At 44.3% G+C, this 19459-nt stretch overlaps 1 protein-coding gene across 1 annotated transcript in view; it reads right to left on the reverse strand.

Annotated features, from left to right (window-relative positions):
- Positions 1 to 966: 966 nt before the first annotated feature.
- Positions 967 to 19459, reverse strand: part of Snx24 (sorting nexin 24) — a 156805-nt gene continuing 138312 nt past the window's right edge. Inside the window, exons 4-7 of the mRNA XM_063232443.1 lie at positions 9148 to 9242; positions 7057 to 7089; positions 6506 to 6570; positions 967 to 2330 (exon numbers count right to left, since the gene is read on the reverse strand). Coding sequence (XP_063088513.1) covers positions 2263 to 2330; positions 6506 to 6570; positions 7057 to 7089; positions 9148 to 9242 — 261 coding nt within the window. The 3' untranslated portion in view covers positions 967 to 2262. The remainder of the gene's footprint in view (positions 2331 to 6505; positions 6571 to 7056; positions 7090 to 9147; positions 9243 to 19459) is intronic.

The raw sequence follows: 19459 nt of genomic DNA on the forward strand, positions 1-19459 counted from the left end.
CTGTGGTGACCAGAAGGCCACCAGCTCCTCCCCAGACTCCGGGCAGCAGAGACTAGGTCCAAGGTTTAGCACCAGTGTAAAAGTGATCAAAAGATATAGTGAATGTTCACATCCCAAAACTGGGTGAAAGATACACTGCCACTCATCTCCCTCAGATTACTCTCCCTTAGCTGGAACACACCTGGCAATGTGTTTTTACTGTAACAAATTTTTAAAAATTTAAACATTTGCCACATTTTTCGATTGTACTTTGATGAGAGATGGAGGCGAGTGGACACCAGCTTCGTGTGGCAGCTGCTGGACAGCAGGACCACGTGTGCTGACAGGCAGCTGCCACTTTGTCCTGGTGCCCAGAAGCTGGCTTCCTACCAGGCAGTCACAGCAGTCCAGTTCTTACCAGTCACGGTCTCCACACTGCTGGTTTTCATCTCAATGCTGCACCAGCAGCTCAGGATAGACCTCATCCCTGCTGGAGGCCCGGGCTGCAGCTCCCTGGAGATCCCGTAGAGCTGAGAGGGCTTTCTGGGAAGGCGGTCACTCCCCTCTTTCCCAAGGGCCCTGTAAGCACTCAGTTTTCAATACACAGCTCTTTCTGCTTAAAAGACCTGCAGTAGTTTCTAGCTCCTGCAAGGATCCCAACTGATGAAATGACACACTGAAAACTTAAGTAATGAAAGTCACCGCTAAGGAAAAATTTTAGTTCTCAAAAAAGATTTCCTGAGCAGTGTTCCACTATGGTGCTTATTATTTATTTTTAAATTCTTGTTATCCTGGTACATCACTGAGTATTTAATAAGTATCTGTTGGCTCAATAATAGCTGGATTAAAAAGCTGATGAGTTAATGTAACACCCTATTAGGTCTGAAATAAAAATCTAAGTGAAGACTGGATAAGTCTTATGCTTGTGTGCAGATGCGAAGAGACACAATCTTTGTTTCCATTAAATTTCTAGGAGACACAGTCCAGTATTTCTTGTGGCTTGTTTTTATTTAACTTAAAACAGCAACAGAAAAACATTTCAAAATTATCTCTATTACTTAAATATTCAGTTCTTTTTGGTTGAGAACATCTCATTACTTAGTTCTTGCTTATTTCTAACATGTAATAAGATAATTTATCACAAAACATAATCTTTAAAAGTTTGCAGCAGGCCTTAAACCTGTATATTCAGCTCCTAATCAGACAACATGACTTAGTTATTAGTTATAATTTTAAATATTTTTCTCTCACACAGAAACTTGTTAAAACTAATCATCGTAAGGATATAGCTATTAGTTGGTATTCAATGAAATGTCCACACACAGCACACACACCCTGTCAAAATGACAGTGGCTGCGGTGTTCCGTGGGTCACGTTCAATCAAACACGAGGTCAGTGGGAAGGAACCCGCAGAGGATAGCAGCATGAGACCCTGCAGCAGCCGCGCCAGTGAACCCCGAGCCCTGACCTGCGCCCGCTGTGTCACTCCCACCAGGCCAGCATCTCACAGACTAACCATGATTCCAGTGTTTAGAAGGATATGTTTTTTTTACACAAAATGGCCCCTAAAAGCCACCAGCAATGTCAGTGGTCTCCAAAGAAACCCGCACAGCTTCCGACATCAGAGGAGAATCTCGACGTGGCGCTGTGGACCTCGTGAAGGCAGCATTCCCTCGTCCCCATGTCATCTCTCCCACCAACATCACTTGCTACCCTGAGGTGTGACACAACTCCACTGTGATGCAAATTAAGTCACAATTTTTAAATGCCATAATGATGTCAGCATGATTTAATGTCCAGTTTGGTTTCTTACTTGCTCTTAGTGAGGTGTTTCTGAGACACATTTCAGGCTGACAGTTCTGTAAAATGTACCCTTCCAGGCTGAGAAAATCACATGGCAAAAAGATCGGTGTGTGGAGCAGCTCAGTCTCAGAATAATGTGGCATCTGATTTTCAGTTAGCAAACACTGCCTCACACAGAGAGTAACTGCTGGGTTCTGCACAGGGCTCTCAGGAACCCAGCGGGCTCCTCCCCTTGGGTTCTAAGTCGACAGCTCTGTTCCCCTCACACAATCGGCCTTTCCTCTCACACTCCAGCTCAGCCTCTATTTTTAGAAGCACCACGCTAACGCAAATGTCCCTGCTCTGAATGGAGCTGGGACCATGAATCTGATCACTGGCGAGGGCTGCTGTGTCGTTGGGTTTCGGTTAATTTGGTGGGTATCGATTTCCTTGACAATGGCGTGGACACTTCTTTCAGCTTCTCTGAGCCATGCCGGGTTTCTACCTGGGCTGCAGGTGAGGGTAAAACACCCCGTGGAGCACTCCTTCAATGACCACATTTGGAAAATCTGAAAAACAAAGGGACAACTCATTCTCTCCTGTACACCAATGATCTATTCGTGTGTTCCACTGAACCCAGCAAGCAGCGGACGCATGAGCAAGGATTGTGCTTGCCTGGCTGCTGCAGCAGTGCGGCCCGCAGGAGCGACGGCCAGATTTGTAGCTTATTGATTTCAGGGATGTTCTAATGGGTACTGCTGCTAGGCCCAGCTCTTTATCTGAATGTTTTCTCACAAGGAAGATGGATTGCACTGGCAATTCAATTTCTAACAAAATCTCAATATACTTGAAGGAATTCCAAGATTTCTACTGGGAATACTTGGCGGCAGTTTTTCCACCGTGGTTTACAGCAGCATTTAGTTCAAGGTTGTCTTGAGTATACTTGTTCTATTATGCTGGCTTCCAGGGAGCAGAGAGATGGGGGACTGCCTTCCTAACTTTAAAGGGCAAATTTCCAACAAAAGCCACCCTGTCAAGTTTGAAATATCAGCTGCTTTTGTGTAGGAGATTCAAAAGGAACCAGAAGTGCACAGTGCATCGTACCATGTTCCTGTTACCAGAAAGGCAAAATGTGAGTGCGTTTCCTGAATGGGCACCAGCGTGTCTCATGGCTCAGTCCGTACACGTGGTGTGATTACACCCAGGAACTACACTAAAGCTGAGCACAGTTATCATATAAGGAAATTTTATAACAATTTCTTTATAAAAAAGAAGTAATATGCTTGGTAATCCCTCCTCTAGAGAGCTCTGCACTACTGTATAAAGATCGTGCCCAAGGAAACTGGGTGCACTCAGGGAGGCAGAGAGGCTGCCAGAAGGGCCACCGAGGTGGACAGCACTGGCTGGGAGGTTGTGGCCACAGCAGACCTAACTGGACGCTTGGCAGGGGGTGGGGAGGGAACACCGAGTCACATTGGCAGGAATTCTGGCTTTATCTGCAATATAACGAGAAGCTGCTGAGCGATTTTATCATCAGAATGGGACAGGAAAGACTTCTGAAAAGATGCCCCCAGCTGCCATGCAGGGGATGGGCAGAGCGCATCTGCTGTGGGCACAGCGAGGCCAGTGCGGCCTCAGGCTGCTCATGCTGCCGTCTGCAGAGAGGAGGTTGGGTGACAGAGGACAGGGCACAACCTGACCTGACATGAAGGGGCTCTGAGATGAATGGGGAGCCGGAGGGACAAAGCAGGCCAGGGTGCCCTGGGCTTCCAGCTACGTAAGCCGGAAGGCAGAATGAGAGGGAAACACAGGGTCATTCAGCTTTGGACTTGCGTAGTCCGAGGGAGCCGTGAGCCTCACCAAATGGGAATATTTCTGAAGACATTCCGTGTTCCAGGAAACGACCTGGTACCTGCTGGCTGCAGGGGTGTCAGCTGCCCTGTGCCCTCTTTCTTTCAGCCACAGGTAAACTTCATAACCACACTTACTCATACCAAAGAGGGAAACGAAGTGCAGAGCTGGGGCCAGACATGCAGTAGGTACTGGTCACCATCAGGCAATCCATCCCTGGTTACTATAAATATAAGTAAGCAGCAGTCTTGGCTATGCCATGGAACCCCAGAGTCCTGCCAAGTCACTAAGCTGGCAATTCTCCTGCCTCAGCCTCCTACAGCATTTGATTTACATGCATGTCATTCATCTGTTGCTATCGCATGGTTATATCTCACCCGGCATTCCCTCCATTGTAAACTTTGGATTTTGGCTTTGTGACATGCCCAGTTTAACACCATGTCCGTAATTACTGCTTAGTTACTCAGAGAACTGTCTTTGCCCTTGTTTACCACTGAGAGGTGATGAGGAAGACTATGATTTAGGGCATAAGTTCTGTAGGTTTAATTTTTTAGTCAGTGTTTATTGGAAATCTAAAAAAGAGTAAACTGGTGAGGGAGGGGCTCCAGGAACTCTGTTGGAGGGGGCACTGGCAAAGGTTGGGGGAGCCCTGTCACTCTGCAGGCGGCCTGGGGACAAGAAGACCGACCTGGTACAGATTGAGGATGGGAAGGGAGGCAGCAGGGCATCGCCAGGGGAAGGGGCCGACATGCATGAAGCTGCATGTAAGGGTCGGGCCAGGCCGTGAGCCAGTCGGGGGTCATTAGAGCGTGCTGGGGAAAGCTGGGCCTTCGAGCCACTCCAGGAGGGATGGGAGAGCCTGGGAGGCAGGTAGAGAGCAGAACTGGTCCCATGTCTCGCACCAATGAGAGGCTAGGTGAGACGCAGACACTGTCCAGGGGTGCGGCTGCCTGAGAGGCCACTGACAACTGTTCAAAGAGCTTCCTCCTCCTTGCTGGGAAAACCAAATCAAAGGTCAGAAGTACATGCTTTTCCAGGTTGTGAAGAGGGACAGAAAGTCTGCTGGCTTCTGACGTTAAAAGCTAAGGGAATGTTTGATTACTAATAGTTTACAGGAAGCTAATGTTTAAATATCAGGACTGAAAAGGCAGAACCTCCAACTTTGTAGGGATAAGAGCACCTATAAAAATATATCCCATTCAGTATTCTCTAGAACAACGACCTCAGCGTCTTGCTGAGAGACCCAACACAAAAATGTGATGCAGCGTAAAGTCTGTCTTTAAGTTAAATACGGAAGATTTGCAAGAGCAGAACATTTAGTACAAAACAACAGAAATCTCAGTTATGAATCTGAGTTGGCCAAAATCCCAACAAAAATAGATGTGAGGACTGACCTTCCGGCTTCCACCTCGCTCCCTGAGGAAACCCTTCATTTTACAGCGCTTCATCTGCACTACCGCGCTATCCGCAACGCACACTTCGTGCTCTTCCTGGCTCCACAGAGTTGCTTCTCCCGAGCCTCCTCCTGCTCCTGGTTGTCAGGCCAGTTGTGTGGCACTGGGGTGGGGGGATTTGCTTATTAAGCTGCATGAAGCAGGGTGAAAAGTCATACGGTGTCTTCCCTGGGGATTCTTGTCAACAATCATTATTCCATTCTCTGTATCTCTACAGGAGTTTTTTGGTCAAGTGCATACAGTGTCTGAATATAAATAATACCTAGAAAAAGTACTTATGGAGCCATTTTTAAAAGATAATATTTTATAGAACTGCATACTTAATCTAGATGAAATTATTAGTATCTGATAAATAGAGTATTTTTCACATACCATGAGAAACAAGAGCTTACAAAAGACAACTATTCATCACTGAAAAAGGTCTCACAGAAAGAACATGGAGACTTCACTCTTTGAGAAAGGCCACTGTCCCTGACCAGGGTGCTAGGACGGACGTTCCACAGTGCCGGGCTGCCCTGGCCACCCTTCTTCCAGCTGGCAGCTCTGTAGGAGTCTGAGGTGAGCACCTTTGCTGCAGACAACAGTTCCGTTTCTCTTGCTGGTGATAGGGATTTACTGTCAGAAACGAGGCACGGTTTATAGGAACCACTCGCCCACTGTCACCTAGCCGGCATGCTGTTTAGTGACTCAGAACAATGGCGGAAAATTCACTTGCTGCAAGAAACACAAAACTCAGGCAAGCAGAGGCCCAGCCGTCAGCTGCCTGGCACCAGGCATGGCCAGGCATGGCTCTGAGTCCCAGTGTTCTCACTTGACCAATGATTCTACCCTCCCTGTCTGTGTCAGAGAGTTGTTAAGAAAACTACCTGAGGCCCTGCCCGAGGATGCACTGGCTCTGAAGGGGACTCTGGGGGATCTGAATTTCTTAGCATGCAGAAAGGAAACAGCCAAAATACTAAGTTCACTTAAATAAATTAACTGTATTTAAGATCTACAACCTTACAATATATGCATATTCAGTCATCAAAGATGCTGCAATCTAAATGAAAACGGAGATACAACTGCAAACATGTTTTGAGAAAACACGTGTTTCAAAAGGACTGGGGCTTTAAATTTGAAGCCTGGCATCTGGATAAAAACATACAGCAGCCCAAACAACACCACCAAAAAAACCCAAAGACAACAAATACCTTTCCACCTTACCCCTTCTTGCTCGATTTCAAAATGGCGTGGTAAGAGAGAAAGAAAAATTACATTTCCTGCTGAAAGCCTGGCCCCAATTAAAATTCTAAATGTCTCTTGCACCAAGAGCACTGGTTTATTGGCAGATGATTAAGCCCTGGACCAATGCCACTCTGTTAGACCTGTATTAAAAACGTGGTTTCTGTGGTGCAGGTCAGATCAGTAAAGAGCTGTTAGCAGATGACAGGTTTGATTACCGCTGGCTGCAGGCAAGACGTATGGATCCCTGAGGAACAGCAGCACCGGCTGGTGGGACAGTTTGCTAGAAAGGTCAAGAACAAGCATGTCAGCATCAGGGGACGATGGTAAACAGAAAACACTACAAACTAGCTTTGAGGGGATCAAACTGCTATGTGGGGTTGTCTCGAGACTCGTGCAGCTCACAGTGTGGGCGAAACAACAGCGCTGCACTCAGTGTATGAAGGTTTCTTTGGAATCGGAGGCAGATATGCAAGCCTGTAAAGCACGACATGGCCCAAAAGTCTGTTCTTAAAGTTCTGTAATTTGTTCATAAATAAAACAGGTTTCCTATAATATGAAACCATATAGGGCTCCTATACCATCACTCCTGATTGTAACTGGTTACTCTGCAGCTCCCTGTCAAACATGCATAACCTTAAAACCTATTGGCAACTAAAGTCTTCAAGAAAACTTAACTTTATCACTTTATCAGGGTAATTAAATATTTAATGAAAGTATTATTCCTATTGTTGGTCTGTGTGACTAATTGACTAATACTGTTTCTTACCTTGACTCCTCAGAATCTGTCTCATCAAAGGATCTAAAGTTTTTGTAAAAGAAAAGAAAAAGATCAAATAAGTAGAAGCCATGTTTACGCCAACAAAGGAAAAATAGCCAGTGTTCTTACATTACTGAATTGGGAAACACTAAAAACGAAAGTTACGGCTTTGTGCTAAGCCTCTGCACAGCTGATGACTCACCCTAAAGAATCTTAACCCTGCAAGATTCTTGGATTTCAATTTTCCTCACGATCACTGTAAAATCCTAAGATTTCAATACAATTTTGGGGCTTGTACAGTGGATAAAGACATCACTCACTGTTACTCCTAATGTCTCTTCTTAAAATACAGAACTGCATATGATAAGCCTAACAGCTAGTAAATATGTTCACATAGGCTCAAGCTGAGCACGCTGGCAGTGAGTGCTGAATGTGGTTCTGGTTCTGGAACCTGGCACTGTTCTGGCGAGAAACCAGCCCAGAGCGGCAAGGACTCAGTGAGACTTGGGCGTGGTGAAATGTGATGGTGTCGGAGTTGGTGTGGTTCCTCCTTGAGGGGCCAGAGGCATGGAAAAGAGCGGGCAAAACCCGTTTCCTGCTGGGCTCTGTGAGTGGAGTTACTCTTCAGGGTGCTGCTCACTGCTGCAGGCACCGGCAGAGCCCAAGGGGCGCACTCCTAGCTGGACAAGGGCCTACTTTTCCCACCATGGTGCTATCAGATCTCTGGCTCCTGAGCGGACAGGGAGAAGGGTCTCAGCCCAGTCGTTAGGTCCTGCAGCCGCTGGACGGTAGGGAACAAAGGCTGGCACTGGAGGGCCTGGGCTCTGCCAGCTGTGAGGTGGAAGACACAGGGAAGAGCACTGAATTCCTGTATCTCTGTTTAGTCAGCTATTAAACAAGGGGAGTTTGATAAATTCATCTCTGAGGTCATTTACAGCTTTACAGATACACCAAGGGGATACGGACCTGGCTCAGGGATCCACAAACAAATAAATATCCCCAAGCAGGATACTGGGATTCAGCATTACCATCATGTGACTTCACTTATTCAACAGCTTTACTTAAAAGGTTATTTCCTTGTGTCAAAACATGAATTACTGAGTGTTGGCCTTTTGGCCGCAAGACATGATGAGGACTTGAGAGGATTCTTCGGACGACAAGCAGGGAGTGAGCCAGTGCTGGTTCAACCAAAAGACTGGGTGTGGCTGGCCCAGCTCTTATGGCATCACTGTTTTTGTTTTTGTTTTTTTTGCTTTTGTCTTTTTTTTTCAATTTGATATGTATATATTTTTATTTTGAAGGTAGTAAACTACAGCAGAACAAGATAGAATGAAGCCAATCAAGACAATGCAGTGAAATTGATACAGAACTTCACTGCAGGTTGCTGGGTAACAGTAATAGGTACCACAGGATAGCTCGTTATCTTCTCAATAGTTGTCCAGTCAATCAGGTATAGCAAAATCAAACCAAATACAGAACATCATAAAACCTATCAAAACGGAGTACTGCATAGAGCAGTACAGTTAATCAAAACAAAGCAAAACAGTGATAACAATATTTGCCTTCAAAGAGAGAGTAGAAGGAACTCCCCCATATTTGTTATACTGCATATGGTCATCCTCCCAAGAGATGCTCAGGCCTCTGGCTCCCATTTGTTAATGGGGCAGGGTGTGTGTGTGTGTGTTTGATTTTGCGGCAAGCTCACAGCTGCCTACCGGTGAAGTGAGCAGGTTGCTTTGTTGCCCAGCGGCCTAAGTTCCAATATGGTGCAGATCTTGGGAGACACTTGCTGCCTGGTTCTCTCCCTGGGTCACTCATCGCTGGCTCGAGCCACGGCTGCTTACCCGGGAGGTGAGCGGGCTCCTCTCACTTTTGTCTTTTTGAGACAAGGTCTTGCTATGCAGTTTAGGCCAGCCTTGAGCTCACTTTGTCGCCCAGGCAGGTCTTGAATTTGCGATGATCCTCCTGCCTCAGCCTCCCAAGTGCTGCGATTACAGGCATGAGCCACCACACTCAGATCACTGGGGTATGTTTTTTAGACAAATTGGTTATTGGAAATTAACTTAAAATCACATCTACTACATAGACAACAATTCTTACCCACAACTTTCTGCCTTTGGTAGAGAGGGCAAGTGTCGCACATTTAGGAAATCAAGGAACAGTTTTGGAAGTTCTTCATTTTCTAAAATGACAGACTGTGAAAGCAAAAAACAAAATTAGAAACTGAAGTGAAGTGTGCCAGGCAATCAATCAAAGGAACTATATAAAAAACTGTCCATCAAAATCCTCACCAGCAACACTCCTCCCGATCAATATGAGGAGGGGTCCCCAGTTACCCACTGAGAATTCAGGCTGACACACATGCTGCATGGTATCTACCCCTTCATTCCACCAGCACTTATGGAGCTCTTCCTCTGCTTTGGACACAGAGGGAAGGAGGAGGCAGTGGGGAAGCAGCAGGCCTGGTCCTTGCCTTCATGGAGATTCTAACCCAGAATATTTCAAAGCCTGAATACATCAATTTTATTTGCTGAGATCTGTAAATCAGATTTTTCTTCATAATAAAGTGGTCTGATAGACATGAATATATTCCACAAGAGCTGATGACCGTTGAAATACTGTAAGTAGTTTTGCTAAGCGTTGGTCAAACCCCTCAGCTGTCGCCTATTTAAGTATTAGGATCAACTGACATTTACTGCCATTTGGACATCACCTCTTAAAGGGTCAGTAACAACCTTACTGCTAAGTGTAAATTGGCATGCATTGAAAAAATCTATGGGTTCTTTCATTTAAAGAACTCTGCTAAATAGCTGGCATAATGGGATAACCATGTCAGTACTCGGAAATCCAAATTACGCAATTTCAAGCAGAAATCTAATGGAGAGCTACAGAGTGCATTTTTATATCTACGTTTTTAAAGAACCTGCCAGTGTCTGACCTGTTATGTGTTACTACCCCTCTCCTATTTCCTTCCTAGGTACCCCAAAGGCCATGAAGAAGAAAGCACTGAAGACTATAACAACCTCTAAAATTAGTCCAACTATTCTTAGGGGCACTTTTTTTATAACTTACCAAGGGCAAGTCCCCCTGACCCCTATAAGTACATGTTTAAAGAACAATGGGAATTTATGGGGAAATGCCATCCACGCAGCCAGTCAGGAACAGCCACATAAGCTGATATAGAAGATAATGGAACAAATGACAAAAGTCAGGTCAAACTGTGGGTATGTAAGTCTACAAAGTATCTTGTTTTGTGCATAATTTACATATTCATTGTAAGGTTCTGTAAGATTTTGTTAGCAGTCCAGGACACACACACGGTGTGAGGAACGTGTGTGACATGGTTCTGCCTGTGCGGCCGAGCTGTGCGGCACCAGTGTCCACCACCGCTCTGGCTGCTCCGGGTCCACGGCTGTCCTCACACGGCCTGCTGCATTGCCAGGCATGTAGGCAGAACAGAAGACACAATGGTGGTCGGTGCACTCGTACACTCGTGTGGTGTTTACTGCACATTTGTTAGGCACTGGGACGGGCAGTGGACACTGCAGGTCCAGGAGAGCTGGGCTGGTGGGAAGCCTGCTGATAAACACACACACACACACACACACACACACACACATACAACAACTCAAGCTCCACTCAGGGGATGGTGACATAGAACCAAAATTCTACACCACGCTCTGAATATTTTCTCATCCATCCATCAACTTGTATGTAGTATTTATACTAGTTATAAAAATAGAAAAATGAAAAAGTTCAGTAAAACCCTTGTGCCCAGAAACACAATTTTGTTACTATTTCTGTTAGTTTCCCCTAAATCATTTTGTCTCCATTTAAATTTTACTCACCCAAGGGAGTTTTTTGGGGGTAATTATTTTAATGTCTAGAACACAAAAGTTCTAAGAATCATGACACATATAAAACTTCAAGATGTTCCTAGATATCTGCTTAAGAGGATACAATACGTATTTGAATTGAACAAACAAACAAATAACTTGAATGTATTTTGGAGCTGTTCAACCAGGCAACAGTTTTATCTATAAAAGAGGGGACCTTCAGATTTAAAAACAAAATGGGGAACGGTGCAACATTCTTATCTCTACCCCCACCTTTTTAAAATAAATTAAATCAATAACAAGTGTGGGACACTTTTAATGACCCGAACTACTTAATTTCCAGGATCTTTAGACATGTCATCCATCACTGCAGTATGGAGGAAGACATCTCTTGAGTGTTCAGGGAGTTACTTTGGTTTTATTAATGCAAGATTTAGGGAATTTTAACAAGGTGAATTGTTTATTTGCCTTGACAGATTGGCTTACAATGCACTGGCTACATCTACAGCATGATCATTAATGACAAAAGGCAGGCAAAAAGCTGTTTACACTGCAACACGGGCATGGGAATTAATCCCGTTCAACCTCCCCAGAGTTCTACAAATAGATGATCACATTGTTTTAGGTAAGATATGCTGGCAAAAAGGAATACGGAAAACTCCTCCAGAAACTTGTATTTATGTTTGTTCCCTGAATATTCTCAATTAATAATTTCCAGGAAACAATGATCAAAATGTTCTTTAGGATTTGCAGTTATAAGAGAGGCAGCACTGGAGATTGGTTGCTTAAGCATTCATTTATGTGGGCTGGAATGTTTTCCAAACTCTTATTAAGAAAACTTGTATGAAAAGAATGTATACTGAAGCCCAAACAGAGATGAAGGGTAATACAGAAGAATTCATCTAATTTATATACATGTACAAGTGAAATGACTGTCCTTAGCTAGCACAGAGATGCAAAAGAAGAATTAAATTACTTCAATCTTCTGTGGGTAAACACATGATCTCACTCAGAAGAGTGAAGAGCGCTCCTCCGCACTGCTCCGTTTACGTTTTCTGAGGATCTTGAATAGCTTTTGTTGGGGATCAAGGGCCCCTCCTGGAAGCTGCAGCCACTTCACTGCATGTACTCAGGACCCTGTCTGGTTTAAATCATTCAACTTTATTTCACAGATAAGTTCTTAATTTTTTTAAAAAAACACATTTTTGTAAATCAAATCATCTTTCCCCATGGCTTTAGATCACCTATCGTTATGACTCATAAATCTTCAATGTGGTGTCACTTCCATTCTTTAGAGGAGCAGTGTAGCACACATTAAGTACACAGGCTTTTGAGCAAGACCTGGATTTGAATCCTCCCTGTCTATGTTAGGGTCGTTGTGAAGGCTGAATAAGATGCTTCCACGAGACTGGTGCACACAGTGACTAGCTTTCAGGAGACATTAATGATCTTTCCTCTGGGTATTTTTGTTGCATCAATTCCCAGCAAGTTACATTGTCCACTTTGGAAGTTGGGATTATTGTCCTTTTGGTGAACAGAGCTTCTGAGCCTCTGGCTTGCAGATTTCTCTTTTTTGGGGCAGGGGAGCTGAATACCTGCTTGCTGAAAACCGCACATGAATATATAATTGCACCTGCCCGCAGAGGCAGCAGGTCCTCAGAGCCTGGTGGCCCCTTGAAGGGCACTGCGTCAGCTCAGCTGCACAGTCACACTGCCGGGCACACTTCTGCTACATGCCGGCTCCCGGAGGGCACCCAGTCTCCTTGTTTGTTTTGTACCTCTCTGCCAATTAAAACCCTGCGGGAGTGCATGCTGCCTTGCTGTTAGAATTCATTAATACTTTCAGTGCTGGGCCGCAGCTGAAAATACATGCCTGGCAGTGAGGCAACATGGTAATGGATTCTTCCTATTAAACTCAAATTTATTGTTTCACTAGTTCTAGAAACTGGTTCATATTTACAGCTCTTATGCCTTCTACATCTAACTCAAAAATTTAACATTCAGTGGAATGGAAGGTCCCAAATGTTACCAAACACCACGGGAAATAGCACTGTAAGCTTTACGCCTGCTAGATGAGAGTGCAGCTGTGCAGACCAGCCAGTGGCTGCTACCTGTCAGGTGAGGGGTGTGAACGGCCCGGGCGCAGAGCGTCTATCTAACTCACCACCGAGGGTCTGCTCATCAAGTCCCACCAACACCACTCATCCCATTCCTAGAGGCAAGTAGACATGCACGGCCTGGCAACATATTTATGCAGTAAGATATCAGAGTTCAGAATGAAAGTGACACATTGGACAAAAGCTAGAAATACGTCCTATTACAGTTTACAGGTCTAAGCACTGAGTAAAATACTAAAGGAGGCGTAATTAATTACTCTGACACAAGACAGAGAGTGTCTGCTTACTCATAAGCTGTGGGTCTTAAGCGGAAGTCAGCAAGAAGTGCTACTTCCATAAGGTGTCAAATAAATGAGTCACCACTGTGCTCCACTGCACTTAATGCTGGACAATCGAGTCCCCAAAGGAAAAGATTTGGGAATAAACGTGGAAAGAGGGTTGGCAAGCAACAAAAATAACTAAAAGACTTTGGCTCCCATAAAAATGGACATCTGACAGTGGGTACCAAGCACGGACTAAGGCAGTCACGGGCCAGAAGAAGAACATTATGGTTAACTGAGTGCTGCAGGTGAGGGCAACCACTGGCCACCTAACATATGCAAAGCTGCTGACGTGAGAAGAAGCACTGTCCCCTGCAGCAGAGGACAATGCTATCTCTAACTGAGGCTGTGCAATAAAACTAGCTAAAGTAGCACATGTGGGAAGGAGAGGCAGCAAGGAGCATCTGAATAACACCAGGCCTTTAATGGAATTAACAGAAAAATGCACTAAACAAATTTCCACCCAGGTTACCACTTAAACACATTAGAATAAAAATCTTACTATCATGGCATAAGAAGAAGGTTAAGTAACAAGTGTGTGATAATGCTACATGAATGACTTTGATTTTTTTTTTTTTTTAAACTGGTGATCGAACTCACGACTGCACACTTGCAAGGCAGGCGCTTCTACAGCTGAGCTAAATCCTTGGCTCTCTGACTTTGATATTAGTACACCTAGCTCCACGTGAGGATTAAAACCAGGCAATTGAGCAGGGTTTGTGAGAAGCAAAAACAATTATTTTTACCCCTATAGTCTTACTCATTTTCATAAGAATAAATAACTTTCTTTAAAGTAGACTAGATATTTCTTCAGAAATACTACTGTAAAAGATAAATGGAAGAAAATCTCATGCCCTACCAAAGCATTTACAAAACATTGCCTGAATAGAGGAAAAAAAAAACAACGTCACTGCCACCAGAAGCTCCTGCAAGCTCAATGTTTACTCCCGGAGAAATGTCTTTTTTATTGAAAAGGTGCAATTATCATCATGTAACATAAATCACAAAATCCCAATTTTTCTACCTTATCAGCTTTATAAAATCATGTTCCCAAAGGATGCCATTGATTATTTGTACATGTTCTTTCTGTGACATTCCCAAATACTTAATTGTCAGTTATCTTTTCTTCTTCAGTAAGTAAAATGCAGTCACAAAATTACAGAGGGCCTTGTTCCACCTTAACCTTCTCCAGATGCCATCATGCAGTGGAAAACACCGGTAAAATATCACAGGATAACGCTACCCGACAAGGGAGACATATAAACACTGTAATGATTTCCCACGAGCTTCCATTTTAGAAAATTGTCACTAAGGCGAGCATAAATGGTGACATATCTCCACCGAGGACACGGGGAAATCGAACGCTGGCATTCTAGTTAGGTCCAAACATACCCCGCAGCCAATTATAACAGGAACGGTACATCTTGTTGAAAACTTGGACAAGACCACTTTGCTAACCTTCCAACATCACTGCACAAAGCTGTGCTGTTTTCACTGATTTTATCTTTTTAGTCTCTTTTCAACACACACACACGTCTCCATTGTCTATCAAGGTTGCTATAAGCTGTTAGGAGCTCAGTGTCTCAAAGGCCAGAGTACTGAACTAAGTCGGGGTTTACAAGTGTCCTCCAAGTTTGTTTTGAAATGTCTGATTTCTGGGGTGACAAAGTTTGCCGTGACAGTTTTTCCTCTCTTTACCAAGAAGATGCCTCACATCGTACCCGCAGAGGTGTTGCTCAGAACAGGGAGAACAAAAAATCAATAACTCCTCGCCACAGTAAGTGGGCCGTGGTGTTGCCATCCTCCTGGATCTAAACCTGCGTGCTCACAGGGGGCTGTGCAGCTTCACAAAACAAGCCAGGAAGGTTATCTAAGAATTCAGCCACAAGCAAAAAATTCGGCCAATAAACACATCTAAGAAGGAACATCATAACCGAAAAAATAAAAATCAGATGTACTTCTGAGGCACCCACTCACACACTGCATCACCTTCTCATGTGTGACACCTTCCCAAGAAGTGTCTACTTCGTGCCATGCTAAAAACTGCACTATTGGTAAAATTTAAACAGACACCCGCTAGGGTTTCACAGGGTTTTAACAGATGACCTCACAAGAAATTCAAGGGCCTGTACTACCGGCTAAATACTCTGAGGGATCTACTTAAAGATTAAAGAACATGTGCAAAGACATAATACTGTTTGGGTGAAGATTAAACAAGGAATATCATTTTTGAAAATGTGGCTAAAAAGGACAAAGTTGACTGCAGACATACAGTGAGTTAAGCCAAGTCATTAACTGTGATTCAGGAAAAAATATCATAGCTTATGTATATTTTCTATAATTACAGCACACAAAAAAACTGGAAAATCAATTGTTTTTTGAGTTATTTTAATATCAAAGTTTATACTCTGTGTTTCTGACTGATCTATCCCCATTAAAATGTTAGCTTTTCTCAAGCGCAAGCTGGTGGCCAGGAGACAACGCTCAACGTCTTGCCCTCTTAAGGCTTGCCCGTCCCCTGGTGATGTCCAAACAGTCACAGTACATAAGTCTGCACTGCGGAGTTAATCTCTGACAGGAAGTGGCTTCTGCAGCCATTAACTTAAGCACCCTTGTTAACCTGTGAGATGAAAGAAAGCTTCTCCCGTGAAGCCACCTTCAAGCTAGAGCTGGATGAGCTATCTGGGTAAAAGATAGGGTACCCCAAACACAGAGCACAGCTGTGCGAAGGCTTGTGGGAAGGAGGAGCACAGTACTGGAAAAATGGAAAGGAAGCCAGAGAAAATGCTGCAGCTAGGTAATGAGACGAGAGAACCTGAGCTCAGAAAAATGGGGAAAGCCAAGCCGAGAAGTAGGTGGGGCGTCTGTCTGAGGCATGAGAAGCATTTTGTTTCTTCTCCTCAGTGGATGTCGGGAACACTGAGTGGTCTTATGCAGGTGGACAGTGGCTGGGCCATCCGGGTGTATGGGACACAATCTGATCTGTGTTCTGACTGCACTTGGAGCCACTGCTTCAGAGCCAGCGGACATGCAGTCCCTCCTCTCTCTGGCTATCTCTAAGTACTTCCCCACTCATCTACTGAGTAATTCTAATAATTACATCTTTTTAATTTCCTATCTAGTTCCTTTTCAAATCTACCTGTTCTGTTTTTCTTAGATTCTCGTTCGTCTTCTATTATTTTCAAGATTTTTGGTTCCCATTAAATTGTCCTTGTTACCTGAACATTTCGGGATGCGATCCTGCCAGACTCTCATAGCTTTATTTTCTTCTGTTTTTAGTTTTGGCTTGTGTGCTCATGTTCAGCAGGGTTTGTCTCAGGAATCCATTCTAATATGATTCAACCCAACAAAATTCCACAAGCAATAATGAGCTAACTACCTGTAAGTCAAAACTAAGATCAGGGAACTAATGCATTTGAGAGGACACAGTTCATTGGGCTAGCACTCTAAAATGGAGACTTCTGACACAATTTCATACATCCAGGTATAAACCCTCCGTCCAGCACCTGCAGCAATGCTACAGTAAGTTCTACAATTAATGTTTCACATTTTAGATGCACAACAACAACAAAAAGATCATAGATGAGCAGAGTTCATTAGTGGGAACACAGTGGCAGATAGTTAGCATTGTCAGGAGACGTGTAACAACGCAAAGAATGAAAAGTGACCCTGTGACACTGTCTTATAGTCCTGAAAAAAAAAAAACATCCATGTAGAAAATAAGGGTGGATGGAGGGATGTGGCCTTTTCACTACCATAAAAAATGCAGCCAGTGAAATCATCATACGGTACCAGTCCTCTAAGGGACAACAGCGGAGGAGACAGCTCTAACTGCAGGAAGCTAAGGAAATAGGCCTGCAGATACGGCTGGTCATGACTACAAAGTCCAGCTGGAACCTGTTCTCTGAGTTGGTAGAGAAACATCCCAGTCTTTCTCTCTAACCCAGTGCTGAAACAAACTGTCCAGTAACTTGGAGTCACATATTACAGAATCTACTCAGAGATCTGTCGCTTTCCAGGGAGTTGCACCAATCCCTTTTCACCAAGCTCAGCCACCCCAGACAGAAGGACAGATGGATGGGCATGTGAGGAGTTGCTCTACAGAGCCGGAGTACCAAGCCTCTGTTGCTACCTGGCCCAGAGCTGGGCATAGATCAGCTGCCAGGCACCAGAGCAGTACACCTCTTCCTCCCTGTTAAAACAGTACTGATTGAGTGGGTTGGTGGTGAAGGGTGTCAACCTAAAACAAACAATAATAACAAAAACCTGGTGTTATGGTTGATACACTATGTTGATGTTGAGATGTTCAGAAGTTTAATTAAGAGATTCAGCAGGGAGTCAGGGTTCTTACTTTGTAAATATCCTCAGCCTGTGCAAGAGGAGGGCACAGAGGTAGTGTGAGTGCTACACCCGCTCTGGGGGTGTGGGGCTGCTTACAGTATAAGGGAGAAGAAGAGGCTTGTTTTGCCGTTTTAGCTCTGGCCCCTTTTGTTCTGGCTACTGCCTTAAAGTGCTGCCCCAGTGCCATGCCACCCTGACTTGGAGCCAGGGACTGAAACCTCCAGAAACTGTAAGCTAAATAAACCTTTCCTTCCTTCATTTTGGGTGTTGGGTGTTTTGTACCAGCAATGAGAGAAAAGTAACCAAGACAGAATTTGGTACCAGGAGTGGGGCTGTTATTGTGACTACACCTGATCATGTGGTTCAAGAGCCTTTGGAAATGGCTTGTGGGGAGGGTTTGGAAAGGTTCAGAGATGTCATCTGAAAGAGTAGCCCTGGACAGCTTACGCTATTCTGAATGTGAGATTCTGCTCAGAGCTCAGACAACCAGAAAACCAGGAAAGGCCAGGCTTGGGAGGTTTCTGCTGAGAAGAAGGACTGCCCTGGCTGCTGGACTCCACATGATTTGTTATGGCCTGGAAAAAAGTTCATAATTTGCTTATGTCCAGAGATGCCTGAGACTACGATTAAGGGTGGTAGACTACTAATCTGGCAAAAGAAATTTCAAGGGAGTTGAATGTTTTGAATGTTGAGGCTTTGGCACAGCTAATGTTGGGGAGGTTTAGTCAGATTTATGTTGTGAATCAAGAGCAAAGTGCCCAGAAAAATGATTTAAAACATTGTGAACTGGCCAGAAAGGAAGCTCCAACAAAGCTATGGACTACAAAGCCAAAGCTGAGAAAATCTCGATTGTTGAGAAGGAACGGGAGAATAGAAAAGACAGCTTGAAGGCATCACAAAAAGCAGCAAGTCTCAAACCTTTGCAGCCTCCAAACTACAAAAGTGAAAGACTTTGAAGTGAAAGTCACACAGCACAATGTTCCAGAATGGAGGTGGCGTAAGAAATTTGTTCCTCAGAACTGGATTCAGAATGTCCAGTGATCCAGGCACTCGATCCCTACAGCCAACAGACACAAAAGCCTGCCCACCACTCCAACTGACAGCAGACCTCAGCATCATCCACATGGTGCTGGTTTTCGGTGCATACAGAGTGTAAGAGGTCTGAGGTTAAAAAGGCTTCCAGCTTGATTTCAGAATGCCTGGGAGCCCAGGCACTGTGACCCTGAGAGGGCAGTGTGTTAAGCTGTGAGTGTGAAGCCAAAGGTGCAGAGGAGACCCTAGAAGTTTGGAATCATCTAAGGAAAGCTGCAAGGAGACAGGGAGACAGGCCTAAGAGAAAAAGCCATGGAGCTACAACTACCAGACATGCCATAGGGGTGGAACCACATAAGCCCTTCGGAGCTCACAATTTGCCGCAGACTCTTCAGATGCTGGATGTGCAACTATAGGACTCAATGTTTCCCCTGCTGGATTTTAGTCTTGCTTCTGTTCTAATCCTTTGTATCCTCCTGTTTGTAACTTTTGGAATGGTAATGTTTATCTTGTGCCATTGCATGTTGGAAGTGTTTAACTTTATTTTCGTTTGTACAGGGGCTTGCAGCTAAGGTTTGCCTTAAATCTTGGAAGAGACTTCTAACTTGAGCTTTTCAACAGTGCTGAAACTGTTAGGTCTCTGGAAACTATTGCAGATGGACTAACTGCCTTTTGCATAAAAGGATGTGCATGAGTCTTGGGGAGGCAAGGTCAAAGTGTTATGGCTCTAATGTAATATAATGTTGATAGACTTAACACTGGTTCT

Source organism: Cavia porcellus, unplaced genomic scaffold (genome assembly GCF_034190915.1).
Source record: "Cavia porcellus strain 051 isolate PalLab524CR breed Dunkin Hartley unplaced genomic scaffold, mCavPor4.1 scaffold_21, whole genome shotgun sequence".
Lineage (NCBI taxonomy): Eukaryota > Metazoa > Chordata > Mammalia > Rodentia > Caviidae > Cavia > Cavia porcellus.